Source organism: Eleutherodactylus coqui, chromosome 11, assembly GCF_035609145.1.
Source record: "Eleutherodactylus coqui strain aEleCoq1 chromosome 11, aEleCoq1.hap1, whole genome shotgun sequence".
NCBI lineage: Eukaryota > Metazoa > Chordata > Amphibia > Anura > Eleutherodactylidae > Eleutherodactylus > Eleutherodactylus coqui.
In genome coordinates, this window is record NC_089847.1 from 7379187 (window position 1) to 7398893 (window position 19707).

The 19707-nt window shown below is 43.2% G+C and overlaps 1 protein-coding gene and 1 long non-coding RNA gene across 3 annotated transcripts in view; one reads left to right on the top strand and one right to left on the bottom strand.

Moving 5' to 3' along the window:
* The first annotated feature begins 365 nt into the window (after positions 1-365).
* LOC136582034 (uncharacterized) lies at positions 366-4263 on the top strand. Its single transcript, XR_010787128.1, has 3 exons — positions 366-477; positions 1718-1908; positions 3203-4263. It is a non-coding gene; the product is annotated as an uncharacterized lncRNA (long non-coding RNA).
* Positions 4264-10749: 6486 nt separating this feature from the next.
* Positions 10750-19707, bottom strand: part of WDR59 (WD repeat domain 59) — a 56542-nt gene continuing 47584 nt past the window's right edge. For both annotated transcript variants that reach the window (XM_066584199.1, XM_066584198.1), the window contains 2 exons: positions 19395-19537; positions 10750-13052 (listed from right to left, as the gene is read on the bottom strand). In XM_066584199.1, the coding sequence (XP_066440296.1) occupies positions 12817-13052; positions 19395-19537 (379 nt within the window). In that variant the 3' untranslated portion in view covers positions 10750-12816. The remainder of the gene's footprint in view (positions 13053-19394; positions 19538-19707) is intronic.

A 19707-nucleotide genomic window follows, 5' to 3' on the forward strand; every position in this document is an offset into this window, starting at 1 on the left:
AATTCATTGCCTATCAATAAAAGTTAAAAACTTTAATTTGCAGCTTGCCGCGACCGCACCTCGTAGATATCATGGAGTCCATTGTTTTTGGAGTTCTTGCACTTTGTGGCAACTTGTGAGCCACCATGCAACCACACTGACTTCTCTTAGATTGCAAGGTCACAGGGCTGCACTGCGATCTTCAGCGGCGAGACCCGTGTAGCCGCCCTAGTAGTGAAGTTACGGAATTTCTGGCCCCCTCCAGGCAGACCGCGCCCAGCTGTATGATTCATACCTGTGATCCGTGTAACATGAGATTTCTACACGTCTGGAGCCGGAGGCGGACACCTGATACACGGACTGAACACAGTTACAAGAGGAGGGGGGATTCCTTATATAACCATCCGATACAGGAATGTGCGGAGATCAGAAGAGACGCGAGGTACCACGGACAGCGCCACCTCCTGAGGTCCCCAGCTTATGGCCACCTTCGTGCCTGTGAGTAAATCTTGGTGGTGACCAACGTGCGGGAAGAGTGTCTTCTCACTAGCAGTTAATGCATGGCGCCACGTGCCAATTGGTGGTGGGCGCAGCAGAAGGGGCACGGCCGCCGAGCGATAGTTATCATCAGGTGCAGAATAGAGGGCGCAATACACAGAGATAGCCAAATGAAACTTCCCCCACTCCAAGGCCTCTGGAGGGCGCTCTGCTGCTCGAAATGAGATGAAATCAGACAACGGACAGACGATGCAGACGCTGTGCCAATCACACTACAAAATATTCATTATGGCCCTCTGTTTTCAGCAACGCTCTCCATTTGCAAAACCGTGTTTTCCATCGCTGACTGCAGTCAGTTAATCGCGACATCATGCCACCGAATGATGTCCTTCGGATCTGACACTGCTGCATGTCTAACGGTAGACCTAATCTGCTACAGCGCCACCTATTGGGGAGCACATTGGGAAGTTTCATTTTGCTAACCCTTTTCTTTAGGAAGCAGGGGTATGGATAGCACAATGTGCTGCTTTATGCCCCCAAGACTTCCCATACCCCACAGAAGCAAAGGGGGTTGAGACCCTCTGGATAGTTCCCCCCAAGTTTGCAAACTTTTCAGAGCCTATATAGAGAGGGGAGGTCCATAAACATTCATCATGCCTATGGACTAGGAGGATATACCATCACTTATGATCGGGGTCCGAACTCTAGGAAACCCACCAATCTGGGTAATGACGGAGCCACAGCCCTGGTACAGTGAAGCATCCCCTTCTAACTTCACCCTGTACAGCGGTGCTGCTGGGCAATTGCTTATGCAGGGCAACTGCAACATGGCAAGTGCATGGCACACGGGTGACCAGGATGCTGCTGCGCAGGGAAACCAGTGGAAGGAAAGCGGCTCTACAGCGCCCCCTTCATTCTGGGTGGTTTCCGAGAGGTCACACCCTGCACATAAAGTGACGGCCGGCCCTAAGGATATGCCATCACTTTGTAAGATGCAGAAACCCTTTTACAATTAGGTGTTCACATCTGGGTATAAACAGAATAAATATGCACTGACAGCAAGCAGTGATCTTGAAAATAATGACAATTTACAACCTGCTATATTAGAAAGCTGTAGAATAAAGCTGGACATTTTGCCTGGATATGCTCCTACTATTACTTAGATTGGTGTCGCTCCAGAATAAGACGAGGACCGTAGAATCGCAGTCTAAGTGACCAGAATACGGTCTTTCTTTTGCAGTACGCCGCCTGCTGTGGTAATAAGCCAGCAATGCTGTTAATGGGGACCCCGCCATGTTGGGTGAACCGACAACGACGAAAGGCAGGACCGACTACTGAACTGACTGTGCTGCAGCTCATACAACGCATCAGAGCTCTCCAGCAACGACCCAACCAAAGCAATGGAGACGGGTGTCAGACCAACCCGAGCAGGTGAGAGAGAGAGCACAAGGAAGCTTCTATTACCCCATGTAGAGGAGGCCCTAAAAACAACCCAATGTAGTGGGGCTGTAGCCTCTTCTTGTGCAGTCCTGGGAGAATGAAGGGGCGCCAACACCAAATTCCAACACTAATTACACCCAGCCTGGAGAAAGAAATATTATCCTGTATTATACTCCAGAGCTGCACTCACTATTCTGCTGGTGGAGTCACTGTGTACATACATTACTTATCCTGTACTTATCCTGAGTTACATCTTGTATTGTACCCCAGAGCTGCACTCACTATTCTGCTGGTGGAGTCACTGTGTACATACATTACTTATCCTGTACTGATCCTGAGTTACATCCTGTATTATACTCCAGAGCTGCACTCACTATTCTGCTCCTGGAGTCACTGTGTACATACATTACTTATCCTGTACTGATCCTGAGTTCCATCCTGTATTATACCCCAGAGCTACACTCACTATTCTGCTGGTGGAGTCACTGTGTACATACATTACTTATCCTGTACTGATCCTGAGTTACATCCTGTATTATACTCCAGAGCAGCACTCACTATTCTGCTGGTGGAGTCACTGTGTACATACATTACTTATCCTGTACTGTTACTGAGTTACATCCTGTATTATACCCCAGAGCTGCATTCACTATTCTGCTGGTGGAGTCACTGTGTACATACATTACTTATCCTGTACTGATCCTGAGTTACATCCTGTATTATACCCCAGAGCTGCACTCACTATTCTGCTGGTGGAGTCACTGTGTACATACATTACTTATCCTGTACTGATCCTGAGTTACATCCTGTATTATACTCCAGAGCTGCACTCACTATTCTGCTGCTGGTGGAGTCACTGTGTACATACATTACTTATCCTGAGTTACATCCTGTATTATACTCCAGAGCTGTACTCACTGTTCTGCTGGTGGAGTCACTGTGTACATACATTACTTATCCTGTACTGCTCCTGAGTTACATCCTGTATTATACTCCAAAGCTGCACTCACTATTCTGCTGGTGGAGTCACTGTGTACATACATTACCTATCCTGTATTATACTCCAGAGGTGCACTCACTATACTGCTGGTGGAGTCACTGTGTACATACATTACTTATCCTGTACTGATCCTCAGTTACATCCTGTATTATACTCCAGAGCTGCACTCACTATTCTGCTGGTGGAGTCAGTGATCGCGAGTTACATCCTGTATTATACTCCAGAGCTGCGCTCCTATGGGATGCGTTACTCCTGTACACTGACATCAGATTCCTTTTATTCCAGTGATCGGCCCCGTTCTCGGGCCCCATGGATCTTTCGGATTCGCCGTCTTGTCTGCGTCCAGGATGATAATAAAGCTGGGTGAGCCGCCCCTGTAAGTTGTTGCCATCACACATTCTGCTGCGTCCGGCTGATGGTTGACCCGATACACAGCAGTTTCCCCTAAGATGATCCGCCATGTTTAATCTTCCCGCCCTCGCTGAGTACAAGGAGAATCCGTGAAGGCCAAAGTCCAAATATGGCCCAACTCATCATTAACGAAGTCTGAGGCGTCCGTCCCATCGACAGAGGGAATGCTGGGAGTTGGCGAATGGCGAGAAACGTCATATTAAACAAAACGCAGCATGAAACCTAAAATACGAGCGCGGGCGGCGCCCAGAACCAGAGACCCGCGTGACAGCAGCGCTGAGTCCGTGTAACATATAATGAAGTGTCAATACACATCCATCAGTAGAACAAGCTGGTGATCGGACGGAGATCAGCAGCGGACCGGGCGCCGCTCATGTCTCCGTAACTGAAAGCAGAGCCGATCTGGAGGAAGTTCTTACTTCTCTGCTAAACATCAACTGACACGAAGCACTTCTCCTCTCCTCAAGAGCGCTGTTCACGCAGTACTACTGTATATTAGGAAGTTAGCTGCTGCAGAACCTCATGATACCTCAGCAGCTGCAGAACATCCTAATGCTCGTCTTGGCTGCTGCAGAACCTCCTAATGCTTGCACTGGCTGCTGGAGAACCTTTTATTTTTTTCTAAAACGGGTTGTCCAGTTGTAAAGTATTGATGACCTATTCTCAGGACAGGCCATCAATATGGTAGTAGATCGCTGGGGGTCTGCCACCCAATCCTCCCGCCGATCAGCTGTTTGCTATGCCAGGGTGTATTTGTAATAAGCTATTTTCTACAGGAAGCTGATAGCTCTGTTCCCACGATAGTGGCCAGGCTTGGTATTGCAGGCAAAGTCCCTGGTGGGAACGAATAGGATAAGCTATCACTCGTTTGCAAGTGAACAACCCTCTTAACCCTTTAAAGGATACAACTATTTTTTCCCCAATTTTCGCTTTTTGCTCTCTACTTTTAAAAAATCCTAACTCTTATTTCTCCATCGCTGTCTTTTGCGGGACGAGGTGTAGTTTTCAGTGATACTTTATAATGTACTGAAGAACTATTAAAAATTCTAAAGGAGTGAAATGGTAAATAAATAAAATTCCGCCATCTATGTGTAGGTGTGTGTGTGTGGGGGGGGGGGGGGGGGGGGGTTTGTCTTGTTTCCATGGCGTGCACGCTGCAGCCATAATGACCGGATGCCGTTATTCTGCGGGGCGCTACGATTACTGCGATACCAAATCTAAATAGTTTTTTTTCTGCTGCTACTCTTAAAATATAAAACATCTTTGGGAATAAATACAATTATTTTCTGGCGCCTTAACCCTTTATTGTCTCATCGCCATCGCTGTGCGCGGCTCGCTTGTTTTGCGGTACGTCCTGCAGTTTCTATTGGTAACATTCTGAAGTCCATATGACTGTTTGATTGCATTTTTTCCTAAAATCAAAGTGACTAAAAACAGCGCAATTCTGTCGGGTTTCCGTTTTCTGACGACGTTCAGAATGCGGGACAAATAGTGCGTTATTTGGATAGATTGGGGTTTTTTGGACGCAGCGATACCAAATAAATTTTGGTTTTTTATCTGGATTATTTTATTATAAAATACGGCAAAAGGTTTTTTCTTTTATTACCTTTTATTTTTTTTTAATGAATAAAAGTTTTTTAAAGTGATTTTTACAATATTTTTTAGTTGGCAGCGCGGACGAGAACTCGCGGTGCTCTGATCGCTCCTGCAGTATGATGTGAAACCATAGTATTACATTATACCGCGATCTGACAGGCAATCTATCATGCCTTGCCCGGGGCAGTGTGTAATGGAAGTCTTATGGGCTTTCAGAAGTTCCTTGGCTACCATGCCAACCCCATGGCACCCCATCACCCCCAAAAATCAATCGGGCATTTAACTGCAGATATTAGAATTGACTACAGCATTTAGAGGGTTAACAGCGCCAATCAGCTGTTGTGGGTGGGTGTGGGCTGTAACAAACAAGGGGCCCCCACGATGTGTGGAGCGGGATTGACCTGCCTTCATATAAACGCTAAATGTACATTCTGGAGTGTCAGGGGTTAAAGGATGAGGGCGTATCATGGATCTCTCTTTTGGTCAGGAGGCTCCACCCCGCCGCCGCAGACTGCGCTATATTCCTGTCCAAAATAACGGAAACCCAACAGAACGGAAGCGAAGTGAAGCTTTACTGTTTGCAATGGGCTTTCAAAAGAAGGCAGTTTCATTTTGGGATATCGCCTATTGCGTCCAATGAGATCGGCAGCAGCAGCGCCGGCCCTATTGCTAACAGTGGGAGAACATCGCGATCCTCTGCTGCAGCTGTGCCAGCTGCAGGGGGGAGGGGAGGTTCCTTCAGCCCCGCAGGAATGCCAGGCTGTCACATCCAGAGGTTTCACATGTTTTCGATGGGTCCTGCCTGTGATACTAAAGGGAAGCAGTGAGAGACACGGACGCTGCTGGCGACCATGACAGTCCCGAGGTCGCGGCCTGATGCCTTCTACTTGGGGAGTTTCTAGTTCTGTAACTTCCTGCTCTGTTTTTCACAAAGTTTCCCAATAATTAGTTATCAACAAACACAGAAACTTAAAGGGTAATTCCAACCAAAGCGAAGACTTCTGGGAGTCCTTGAGACATTGCTGGACCTCCGTCCAGACGGCCGGCCCGGACCAGAGATGATTATGGTCTAGAAATAAAAAAGTTTTGCAACTTTCTGCTCTACTTTGTTTTTACTCTTATCTAAATGCGATGTTTTGTAGGCGGCTACATTGCGAGGGTTTCTGAATACGGCCACGATTAGCGATGTCTTGTAGCCACGTTTCCCCATAGGGCCTTCCTTTCTCTGCTGCATCGCACAAAAACATTTTTTCCTTTTTAATCACAAAAAAAAAAAAATTGCGATAACCAGCGATTCTTCATCACAAGAGTCACTGCGACCGTTCTTTCACAGAACTTCAAACAATGACGTAAAGAATAGGAGGATACTGCGTGAGGTGTGTGGTGACCAGAAGATCATGAATACCTCCTCCTGCCAGAAAAGTGGGACAGACACGAACCATAACATGAGGCACTAGGCCGGCCGGTATTGTCCAAATGAGATCCTGCAGTAGGTGACAACCATCGTTTACAGCTCATATATCGCTATATGTTGGGGTCTACACTGAAGGCTCTCAGGTGGTTAATCCAACTTTATCAACCACCTATGGGGGACTGTGATAATTGTCTGCAGGAGACTTGTAGTGACCCCCACACCAGTAGTGAACAGCAAGAAGTAATTAGTGTTCTCTTCAGTTATTAGTTTATGCCTTTGATGTTTCTTACAGATTCTTTACCTTCCCGCCCGCAGTATAGTGGTCAGGGCTGGATATAAAGAAAGGATAGATGCAGCCTCCTCTAATAGCTCAGATGAGCCGCTCTCAGCGCGTTTCACCACATTGTACTTGTGGATCTTCAGGAGAATATTTTGAGCTAATTTGTGAAGGATTGTGACTATAAGGTTATCCAGGTAGCCAAACCTACATGATACAGTCTTAGTGCTGACATAGTCAGTGATCCATCAGTTGGAATATACGCTCTCTGATCTATTGCCAGGCTCTCAATTGTGAAACCCTGGAGGTTTGTCTGTGGTGAAACGCGCTGAGAGCGGCTCAGCTGAGCTATTAGAGGAGGCTGCATGTATCTTTTCTTTATTTCCAGCCCTGACCACTATACTGCGGGCGGGAAGGTAAAGAATCTGTAAGAAACATCAAAGGCATAAACTAATAACTGAAGAGAACACTAATTACTTCTCGCTGTTCACTACTGGTGTGGGGGGCACTACAAGTCTCCTGCAGACAATTATCACAGTCCCCCATAGGTGGTTGATGAAGTTGGATTAACCACCTATTTTAGTGCGGATTCCGTCCAACCCGCAGCCCTTCTGCAATTTACATTGTGGAAAGGACGTTAATTCCATGTCCTCGCCCGGTAATCGTATGGCAAAAAAACATTTAAAAAAAAAATTTCTACTGCCCATTTCTGACAGCGGCTCGTTACAAACAGTACAGATAGAAGAAGGCAGGTACGTGCGGACGCCGGCTGCGGGCAGGGCCAGATTGCACTGCAGGTTCCCACATGTGGAATCCGACCCGTTCATGTGAGACCGGCCTAAGAGTGATCAAAAAGACATTTTATTGTTCAGAAGTGGAGATATTATATATACACATGCACACAACCGTCACACCAAAAAAATTCATCATGTCATTTCTGCTGTATGGTTAAGGCCGGCTGCATAGAACGAGTCGGATTCCACACATGAGAGCCCACCGTCGGCCGGGCGCAGTACAGATTTAAAAAAAGAAAAATAAAAAATTATATATATTCCTTCTTTTCCCATGTCAATTGTGGCAGGGCCGCAGGTTGGACGGCTTCTATTTACTTCAATGGAAGGCATCCGTGCAAAAATGGAGCTTCCTGCGATTTTTTTTTCTCTGTGAGTGGAGAAAAAAAAAAAGAAAAAAGAAAAATAATTTAAAAAAAACAAATCGCAGTCACTGTCCGCCCTTGTGAGCGGGCATGCGGATGCTCCATTGGTTTGAATCGGTGTGCAACGCTGCAGATCATCCGCACTGGAGAGACTGTTGCCAAAAAAAAATGAAAAATGGCAAAATGTATGTTTTTTTTCTCCCTGCCTTTCAAAAAAAAAAATTGATCAAAGTTCCACAATAATTACCTGGACCCAAATATGGTGCCAATAAGAACTACAACTCGCCGCGCAAAAAACAAGCCCTCACACAGCCGGGGGGAAACAAAAGAAGTTCGGACTTTTGGAGAGTGGAGGTGATGATCTTAGTGAATTACCAGTAAATTGTTGTAAAAGTTGCTGAACTCTTGTTGACACCAGCTGGAATCCCCCTTCCACGTGACTTTGGAATTTCCTCTCATGTCTGGTCCGTTACCATCAGGTGACTTGCTATCAGCATCGGACACTCACCAGACGTTGGCGCAGACCTGTCGTATCTTCTGGCTGCAGACGTTGCTTCAGTGTGATATTTACTCACAAGATCTCCACCGATGACGTCATCGGTTGTGTCTGCAGCTCCTGTTTACCAACACGCCAAGGCTAATGCAGAGCCAACATGTGTTCTCAATGGCAAAAAGGGGCGTAAACCGCTGCCAGTCTCCATGCCAGACCCGGCTTTCTCCTGAAGGCGGCTTTATGCAGGACTACCATCATCTGAATAGTCGCTAAGGCGCTGTGCGGTTACACAGAGCGAGTGTTCTTCACTTACCGATCAATTTCATGATCGCCTGACAAATAGTTTGTAGCATTGACACACCGACACACACACACCTTTTAGAGGAGGGATGTTACTGACATGATTGTCTGTAGTGATCCATCACCTGTACAACTAGACAGATTTGCCGTTCAGGGCTCCAGTAAAGCTGAGTGACCAGCCGTGCAGCCGGCAGAACATTGCCAGAGCCCCGCGGCTCCAGGAACAGGCCTAGGTGGGGTACGGGGTCATGAGCAGCACATGATAACTCACGTACCGGGAATCCCACCAGTAATGACTCTGCAAGACACAATTGTAAGTCACCGGCCGGGTGCTGCGTACAAGTAACGAGATCCGGAGGACACGACTGATGTTACACCAGACAAAGGGGTTTACTGCGGATGTGTAAGTGTGTGTCAGCCGGGCAGTGCCGGGAAAAGTGTAACGGACACCCCACCACCTACCGCCGTCACCTGATCACCCACACAACAGGAGCGGAGAGATGGAGCGCTCATCTTCATGCCATCACCTGGAAGCAAGAAGTGGAGCGCAATACCGTCATATATAGTCACAGGAACAATACCGTCAGGTGTCTACATTATACCACCATATGGCACCCTATAACAGCACCAAACCATGCCAACGCAACAGTCATACCACAGCTGCATGATGATGCCATATACATGATAGTCTCACAAAGAACCTGCACTATATACTGTCACAGCGGTACCGCCGCATCTATATCACCACCTAGCATCAAATAATAGTACCACAATGTAAACACTGACTGACCCCTTTATCAGAGCCCCCGACCCTCTCATGATTGGCGCTCCCCTGTATGGACATACCCCCTGTGACCCCGGAGTGCGGCATAAAATCACGTGACAAGTTTTCTGTGGATCAGTTTCAGTGTGAATCCACATTAGATGGAAAATCCAGCGATCGGAGCGACTTCCAACGAGGCCGGTCATCGGTGCTGGACTAGCCGGGGGCTCACTGCCGACTGCGGGGGTTTTATCGTGTAACGGTGTGGAGAGTATACAGAGAATGGTGCGATCGAGGGAACCATCCAGCGAAAGGGGATCCTGCGGACAGAAACAACTCATCACGGGAAGGGGTCGGAGGAGGATGTCAGGAATCGCTCTGACCAACAGGCTGCACAGTCAGCTGAATACAACGCTGGAGCTCCAACTAACGTGTCCGAACGCACAACTCGCCGTTCCTCCGCACGGATGGTATAACAGCGGGCGACCAGCTCCAGCGCCATTGTGTCTAAGAGAAACAGAAAGACGAGACTCCAGCGGGCAAAAGAGCGCAAAACTTGTATCACTGAGCAGCGGGAAAACATCCCCTGGTCAGATGGATGCAGATTTATGTGCTGATGGGAGGTCAGAATTTCAAGAATAGCCAAGACCAATTTTTGGTTGAAATGTCTCCAGTGTTTTTGTAGCATGGAGGAATAAAATGTATACTTTTATATACCGCACATCGTAAGCTGCCATGGACTTTATATGCTATTCTTTGGAGGTCAGAATTTGGCACAAGCAGCATGAATCGCTGACCCCTTCCTGTCAGCACCGCCATCTAACCTGCAGCAACTACAAGAAGCTTCCTGTCCGCAGGGGCCGGTATTCCTGCAGAACGGTTTCATCAGCTAGTAGAATCTACGACAACAAACCGCTGCGGTGCTGAAGGCCAAAGGGGTCCAACGCTGCTAGACGGTGGCTGATAAAGGGGTCCTTCAGCATAACCATGTTATATCATGACTGCATAATGATGCCACAACTACTGCTACTCTACATGGTAGCGTCAGGCGGCACCTGCCCAGTAGTGTTAATATACATGCCGAGTCTGCACCTACTAGTGCCACACTGTGCCAGCAGAACACGACCCTACAGGGAAAGCATGGCCGCAGTGGATAAATAATACTACCATATAGTGCTGAAGTAATGCCACAACTCCTACCATGATGTGTAATGCAGGCGTACGCCCTCTACGCCATCACTACCTGAGAAAGTGGGGTGATGACCAAAGTGAGGGCCCCCATGGTAACACATGTAGAGTGGTGGGGAGTTACTGGGCAATCTGGGGAAGTCAGAGGTTGTGTGATGGCACCATACTGCGGGTCACCCAACTGTCCCAAAACCAGACAGAACTCAGAGAGAAAAACAGGCAGTAAGACGCAGGTGAGATGGCGGTAGATTCTTTATTTTTCATGAAAGTTTTCTAGTTACATAAAATCATTTCTAGAAGCTTCTTCCCTCAGGCAGCAGACGGCCAATCAGGAGCGAGCGGTCAGATCTCTGTACGGGCGGCTACAAACAGCGGATCTCCAGGGCTGAGACTGAATCAATGGCTGCCTTCATCTCTTCACCGCCATTAGGGCGTTTTCACCATGACGAGAGCGGCATCCTACTGTTAGACCTGCGACTATGGCGCCATGCATTTGGCAAGTTTTCATGCATCGCGTGACGCTTACATTACGGCGCAAGCAGTTTTTTTTGCATGCCATATGAAATAATGGGCGATTCTTAAACAAGAATCACCTGAAAATAAGACATCCGATGAGCATGAAAAGATTAAACAGACGCGTCCTTATCAGGTGCGAGCTCCGCCCACAGCGCAACTGGACAGAACTCTTGCATGACACTCGCCCGTGTGAAAGCGCCCTGTGATCAGTGATTCCCTACTGGAGTCGAAGGTGATGCGAGATGCAGCTCCTGTCTCAGCAATCAGGCTTGCCTTCTTTTTCATGCTTTACACTGCAGCTCTTCTCTACTAAGCCATAGCTGTGATCAGTCACTCCAGATTAGCTGCACTGGCTACTGGAATTAGTTGGGACTCTATCGCCTGTCGTATGAGTGCTTCATGATGCTAGTTTGTCCCTCCCTCATGCTTTACTCTGCAGCTCTGCTTTTTGCAATATACTGTTCAGTTCATGAACAGCAGGGGGCGACATGAAACTAGAAGCAGCTAAACCACCAGTAAACATCCTTTTACATGAGCCAACAACTGGGCACGAATGCTCATTGGTCCAACTATTGGCCATGTGAAGCTGCAGCCAATCAGCTGACAGATGAGCAAACGCTACTTTGTTGCCAATTGTGTCTTTTGTTGCCGTCTGCACATCTCCCCCCGTGAGCGGAGGGCGCGCTGTCAAAGACCACTCCATGCAGAACAAACAATTGTATGAACAATCGTCTGTGCCACATGGGCTCCAAATCAGCCCGTGTAAACGGCGGTCAACAGAGCGCCGATCATTGTGACTGCCGCGCGATTTAAGGCCTAGATCAGCCCGTGTAAGGGGAAGTCAAACAAGTACTGATCATTGAGATCTGCGATCAATTAGAGGCCTCGATCGCCTGCCTGTATCAGACAACGGACATGCAAAGAGAATGGGGAGGGGCCTCTTTAAGTGGGAGGAGCCTGAGTAATTGTTTTGGCTTTTCGAAGGTCATAGCCCCTTTTTGTGGACATTTGCCTATTCACAGCTCAGTCCAAAACTAGAAAATGGCGCTGTCTGACGGAAACCTTAAGACCATCAAACATGGGAATGAGGTAGATGAGACGAAAACGGGAAAAGGGAGGGGGAGGGGGAAGGAAAAAAAAAACACAGCAAAAATAAAAACTAGTGCAAACATCCAGCGATGCGAGCGTCCAGGGCGATCCGTTATGTTGCACCTTGATATTCACAGCTGCGATAGGATTGGTCAATCTGTGCAACACCGCGGTCTTCGGTTGGACTGGTCATCAATAAAACTGCTGGGACTTGTAGTCTCCTACACCCACATCAGTCATTTGGATCAGGAATAAAACTCTAACGCACCTACTGACAAAACTGGTGCAAACCCATTGAAGTGGGAGCAGCGAAGTCACATCAGGAGCCGTATGAAGTCCAAGGAGCTTTCGCCCAGAAACCGTACAGACGGCGTTTTACAGATCTTTATTCACTGACAGGTGAAAAAAAAAAATCTTGAAAAACCTCCAAGATGGCGGCTTCTGGGCGTGGCCAAACGTCCGGCTTGTGAAGACTCTTAAAGGAGGATATATAAACACGAAGAGAAAGCGGTTCCCGATGTCAGAGAATATCTGGAGATAAAGGCCTCGCGGATAGAGTATGGACATCCCTTATAAAAACACACCTTCCACTGGTGGGCAGTTCTCAGTGTCACCACATGGTGGTGCTATGTTGGAGATTGGTAAGGAAATTGGTGTGGCGCGGTCTGAGAGGTTACATCCGAGGAGGGAGGGACATTAGAAGGTGCTCTCCAGCAGGCAGTGGCAGCCGCAGCCGGTCGGACAGACTTCTTGGGAGCTGAACCATTCCAGCATGTGCGCCGTGTGGCCGCCATGTTCGCAGCTCAGGCAGAAGTTGGAAGAACCGCGGACAGCAACATGGCAGATGGCGCACTGGAAGGTGAAGCCTTTACAAATTGCACACTGGGTCCCCCGCACCTCGCTGCGACAGTGACTGCAGTACACCCCGAACTCTGAGGGAGAGGAAGAGCAATCAGACGAAAAAACACAGTAACATCCTAACATGTAACCTAGATAACACAGGGGGCGGTATTATAGTAGTTATATTCTTGTACATAGGGGGCAGTATTATAGTAGTTCTATTCTTGTACATAGGGGGCAGTATTATAGTAGTTATATTCTTGTACATAGGGGGCAGTATTATAGTAGTTATATTCTTGTACATAGGGGGCGGTATTATAGTAGTTCTATTCTTGTACATAGGGGGCGGTATTATAGTAGTTATATTCTTGTACATAGGGGGCGGTATTATAGTAGTTCTATTCTTGTACATAGGGGGCGGTATTATAGTAGTTCTATTCTTGTACATAGGGGGCGGTATTATAGTAGTTATATTCCTGTACATAGGGGGCGGTATTATAGTAGTTATATTCTTGTACATAGGGGGCGGTATTATAGTAGTTATATTCTTGTACATAGGGGGCGGTACTATAGTAGTTATATTCTTGTACACAGGGGGCGGTATTATAGTAGTTATATTCTTGTACATAGGGGGCAGTATTATAGTAGTTATATTCTTGTACATAGGAGCAGTATTATAGTAGTTCTATTCTTGTACATAGGGGGCGGTATTATAGTAGTTCTATTCTTGTACATAGGGGGCGGTATTATAGTAGTTATATTCCTGTACATAGGGGGCGGTATTATAGTAGTTATATTCTTGTACATAGGGGGCGGTACTATAGTAGTTATATTCTTGTACATAGGGAGCAGTATTATTGTAGTTATATTCTTGTACATAGGGGCAGTATTATAGTAGTTATATTCTTGTACATAGGGGCAGTATTATAGTAGTTATATTCTTGTACATAGGAGGCAGTATTATAGTAGTTATATTCTTGTACATAGGGGGCAGTATTATAGTAGTTATATTCTTGTACATAGGAGCAGTATTATAGTAGTTATATTCTTGTACATAGGGGGCAGTATTATAGTAGTTATATTCTTGTACATAGGGGCAGTATTATAGTAGTTACATTCTTGTACATAGGGAGCAGTATTATAGTAGTTACATTCTTGTACATAGGGGGCGGTATTATAGTAGTTCTATTCTTGTACATAGGGGGCGGTATTATAGTAGTTATATTCCTGTACATAGGGGGCGGTATTATAGTAGTTATATTCTTGTACATAGGGGGCGGTATTATAGTAGTTATATTCTTGTACATAGGGGGCGGTACTATAGTAGTTATATTCTTGTACACAGGGGGCGGTATTATAGTAGTTATATTCTTGTACATAGGGGGCAGTATTATAGTAGTTATATTCTTGTACATAGGAGCAGTATTATAGTAGTTCTATTCTTGTACATAGGGGGCGGTATTATAGTAGTTCTATTCTTGTACATAGGGGGCGGTATTATAGTAGTTATATTCTTGTACATAGGGGGCGGTATTATAGTAGTTATATTCTTGTACATAGGGGGCGGTACTATAGTAGTTATATTCTTGTACATAGGGAGCAGTATTATTGTAGTTATATTCTTGTACATAGGGGCAGTATTATAGTAGTTATATTCTTGTACATAGGGGCAGTATTATAGTAGTTATATTCTTGTACATAGGAGGCAGTATTATAGTAGTTATATTCTTGTACATAGGGAGCAGTATTATGGTAGTTATATTCTTGTACATAGGAGGCAGTATTATAGTAGTTATATTCTTGTACATAGGGAGCAGTATTATAGTAGTTATATTCTTGTACATAGGGGGCAGTATTATAGTAGTTATATTCTTGTACATAGGAGGCAGTATTATAGTAGTTATATTCTTGTACATAGGAGCAGTATTATAGTAGTTATATTCTTGTACATAGGGGGCAGTATTATAGTAGTTATATTCTTGTACATAGGGGCAGTATTACAGTAGTTACATTCTTGTACATAGGGAGCAGTATTATAGTAGTTACATTCTTGTACATAGGGGGCGGTATTATAGTAGTTATATTCTTGTACATAGAAGGCAGTATTATAGTAGTTACATTCTTGTACATAGGGAGCAGTATTATAGTAGTTATATTCTTGTACATAAGGGGCAGTATTATAGTAGTTATATTCTTGTACAGAGGGAGCAGTATTATAGTAGTTATATTCTTGTACATAGGAGGCAGTATTATAGTAGTTATATTCTTGTACATAGGGGGGCAATATTATAGTAGTTATATTCTTGTACATAGGGGCAGTATTATAGTAGTTATATTCTTGTACATAGGGGCAGTATTATAGTAGTTATATTCTTGTACATAGGGGCAGTATTATAGTAGTTATATTCTTGTACATAGGGAGCAGTATTATAGTAGTTATATTCTTGTACATAGGGGGCGGTATTATAGTAGTTATATTCTTGTACATAGGGGCAGTATTATAGTAGTTATATTCTTGTACATAGGGGGCAGTATTATAGTAGTTATATTCTTGTACATAGGAGCAGTATTATAGTAGTTATATTCTTGTACATAGGGGCAGTATTATAGTAGTTACATTCTTGTACATAGGGAGCAGTATTATAGTAGTTACATTCTTGTACATAGGGGGCGGTATTATAGTAGTTATATTCTTGTACATAGAAGGCAGTATTATAGTAGTTACATTCTTGTACATAGGGAGCAGTATTATAGTAGTTATATTCTTGTACATAGGGGGCGGTATTATAGTAGTTATATTCTTGTACATAGGGGCAGTATTATAGTAGTTATATTCTTGTACATAGGGGGCGGTATTATAGTAGTTATATTCTTGTACATAGGGAGCAGTATTATAGTAGTTATATTCTTGTACATAGGGGGCGGTATTATAGTAGTTATATTCTTGTACATAGGGGCAGTATTATAGTAGTTATATTCTTGTACATAGGGGGCGGTATTATAGTAGTTACATTCTTGTACATAGGGAGCAGTATTATAGTAGTTATATTCTTGTACATAGGGGGCGGTATTATAGTAGTTATATTCTTGTACATAGGGGGCGGTATTATAGTAGTTATATTCTTGTACACAGGGGGCGGTATTATAGTAGTTATATTCTTGTACATAGGGGGCGGTATTATAGTAGTTATATTCTTGTACATAGGGGGCGGTATTATAGTAGTTATATTCTTGTACATAGGGGGCGGTATTATAGTAGTTATATTCTTGTACATAGGGGGCAGTATTATAGTAGTTATATTCTTGTACACAGGGGGCGGTATTATAGTAGTTATATTCTTGTACATAGGGGGCGGTATTATAGTAGTTATATTCTTGTACATATGGGGCGGTATTATAGTAGTTATATTCTTGTACATAGGGGGCAGTATTATAGTAGTTACATTCTTGTACATAGGGAGCAGTATTATAGTAGTTATATTCTTGTACATAGGGGGCGGTATTATAGTAGTTCTATTCTTGTACATAGGGGGCAGTATTATAGTAGTTATATTCTTGTACATGGGAGCAGTATTATAGTAGTTATAGTCTTGTACATAGGGAGCAGTATTATAGTAGTTATATTCTTGTACATAGGGGGCAGTATTATAGTAGTTATATTCTTGTACATAGGGGGCAGTATTATAGTAGTTCTATTCTTGAACATAGGAGCAGTATTATAGTAGTTATATTCTTGTACATAGGAGCAGTATTATAGTAGATATATTCTTGTACATAGGGGCAGTATTATAGTAGATATATTCTTGTACATAGGGGCAGTATTATAGTAGATATATTCTTGTACATAGGGGCAGTATTATAGTAGATATATTCTTGTACATAGGAGCAGTATTATAGTAGATATATTCTTGTACATAGGGGGCGGTATTATAGTAGTTATATTATTGTACATAGGGAGCAGTATTATAGTAGTTATATTCTTGTACATAGGAGGCAGTATTATAGTAGTTATATTCTTGTACATAGGAGCATTATTATAGTAGTTATATTCTTGTACATAGGGAGCAGTATTATAGTAGTTATATTCTTGTACATAGGGGGCAGTATTATAGTAGTTATATTCTTGTACATAGGGGGCGGTATTATAGTAGTTATATTCTTGTACATAGGGGCAGTATTATAGTAGTTATATTCTTGTACATAGGGAGCAGTATTATAGTAGTTATATTCTTGTACATAGCAGGCAGTATTATAGTAGTTATATTCTTGTACATAGGGGGCAGTATTATAGTAGTTATATTCTTGTACATAGGGAGCAGTATTATAGTAGTTATATTCTTGTACATAGGAGGCAGTATTATAGTAGTTATATTCTTGTACATAGGGGGCAGTATTATAGCAGTTATATTCTTGTACATAGCAGGCAGTATTATAGTAGTTATATTCTTGTACATAGGGGGCAGTATTATAGTAGTTATATTCTTGTACATAGGGGGCAGTATTATAGTAGTTACATTCTTGTACATAGGGAGCAGTATTATAGTAGTTATATTCTTGTACATAGGGGGCGGTATTATAGTAGTTATATTCTTGTACATAGGGGGCGGTATTATAGTAGTTATATTCTTGTACATAGGGGGCGGTATTATAGTAGTTATATTCTTGTACATAGGGGGCGGTATTATAGTAGTTCTATTCTTGTACATAGGGGGCAGTATTATAGTAGTTATATTCTTGTACATAGGGAGCAGCATTATAGTAGTTATATTCTTGTACATGGGAGCAGTATTATAGTAGTTATAGTCTTGTACATAAAGGAGAGTATTATAGTAGTTATATTCTTGTACATAGAAGGCAGTATTACAGTAGTTATATTCTTGTACATAGGAGGCAGTATTATAGTAGTTATATTTTTGTACATAGGGGGCAGTATTATAGTAGTTATATTCTTGTACATAGGCGGCAGCATTATAGTAGTTATATTCTTGTACATAGGGAGCAGCATTATAGTAGTTATATTCTTGTACATGGGAGCAGTATTATAGTAGTTATATTCTTATACATTGGGGGCAGTATTATAGTAGTTATATTCTTGTACATAGCGGGTAGTATTATAGTAGTTATATTCTTGTACATAAAGGAGAGTATTATAGTAGTTATATTCTTGTACATAGAAGGCAGTATTATAGTAGTTATATTCTTGTACATAGGGGGCAGTATTATAGTAGTTATATTCTTGTACATAGGGAGCAGTATTATAGTAGTTATATTCTTGCACATAGGGAGCAGTATTATAGTAGTTATATTCTTGTATATAGGGGGCAGTATTATAGTAGTTATATCCTTGTACATAGGGGGCAGTATTATAGTAGTTATATTCTTGTACATAGGAGCAGTATTACAGTAGTTATATTCTTGTACATAGGGGGCAGCATTATAGCAGTTATATTCTTGTACATAGCAGGCAGTATTATAGTAGTTATATTATTGTACATAGGGAGCAGTATTATAGTAGTTATATTCTTGTACATAGCAGGCAGTATTATAGTAGTTATATTCTTGTACATAGGGGGCTGTATAATAGTAGTTATATTCTTGTACATAGGGAGCAGTATTATAGTAGTTATATTCTTGTACATAGGAGGCAGTATTATAGTAGTTATATTCTTGTACATAGGGGGCAGTATTATAGCAGTTATATTCTTGTACATAGCAGGCAGTATTATAGTAGTTATATTCTTGTACATAGGGGCAGTATTATAGTAGTTGTATTCTTGTACATAGGGGGCAGTATTATAGTAGTTATATTATTGTACATAGGGGGCAGTATTATAGTAGTTATATTCTTGTACATAGGGGGCAGTATTATAGTAGTTATATTCTTGTAGATAGGGAGCAGTATTATAGTAGTTATATTCTTGTATATAGGGGGCAGTATTATAGTAGTTATATCCTTGTACATAGGGGGCAGTATTATAGTAGTTATATTCTTGTACATAGGGGGCAGTATTATAGTAGTTATATTCTTGTACATAGGAGCAGTATTATAGTAGTTATATCCTTGTACATAGGGGGCAGTATTATAGTAGTTATATTCTTGTACATAGGGAGCATTATTATAGTAGTTATATTCTTGTACATAGGGGGCAGTATTATAGTAGTTATATTCTTGTATATAGGAGGCAGTATTATAGTAGTTGTATTCTTGTACATAGGGGGCGGTATTATAGTAATTGTATTCTTGTACATAGGGGGCAGTATTATAGTAGTTATATTCTTGCACATAGGAGGCAGTATTATAGTTGTTCTATTATTTGATATAGATGGCAGTATTATTTTAGTTGAATTCATGTACATAGGGGCAATGATGCTATATTATATATATTTAAAGTATGGCCGAACAACACTAATATTGTAATAAAGTCACTACTTACCGATGCCCCGATGCGGCTCAGGTGGACTGGAGACAAATTTCAGAACTTCTGCTCGTTTCTCTTGGAGACCCCAGCGATACAGGATTTCTCCATAGCATTTCTTAAAGTCATCAAACTGCTGAGCATTTGCTGGGTCGAGGATTCTGTATAGGGAGAGGGAGGGTGTCCGTAACATGAATGTAAGAAGCGCATTAGGACTGAGGATGTGTTAGTACCCTATTACAACAAAGTAGACGAGTCCTCAGTACTAACAGGAGCTCGAAGCAAAGCGGCTTCAGAATTCAGAACTTATTACTAAATTAGCGGAAAGTTT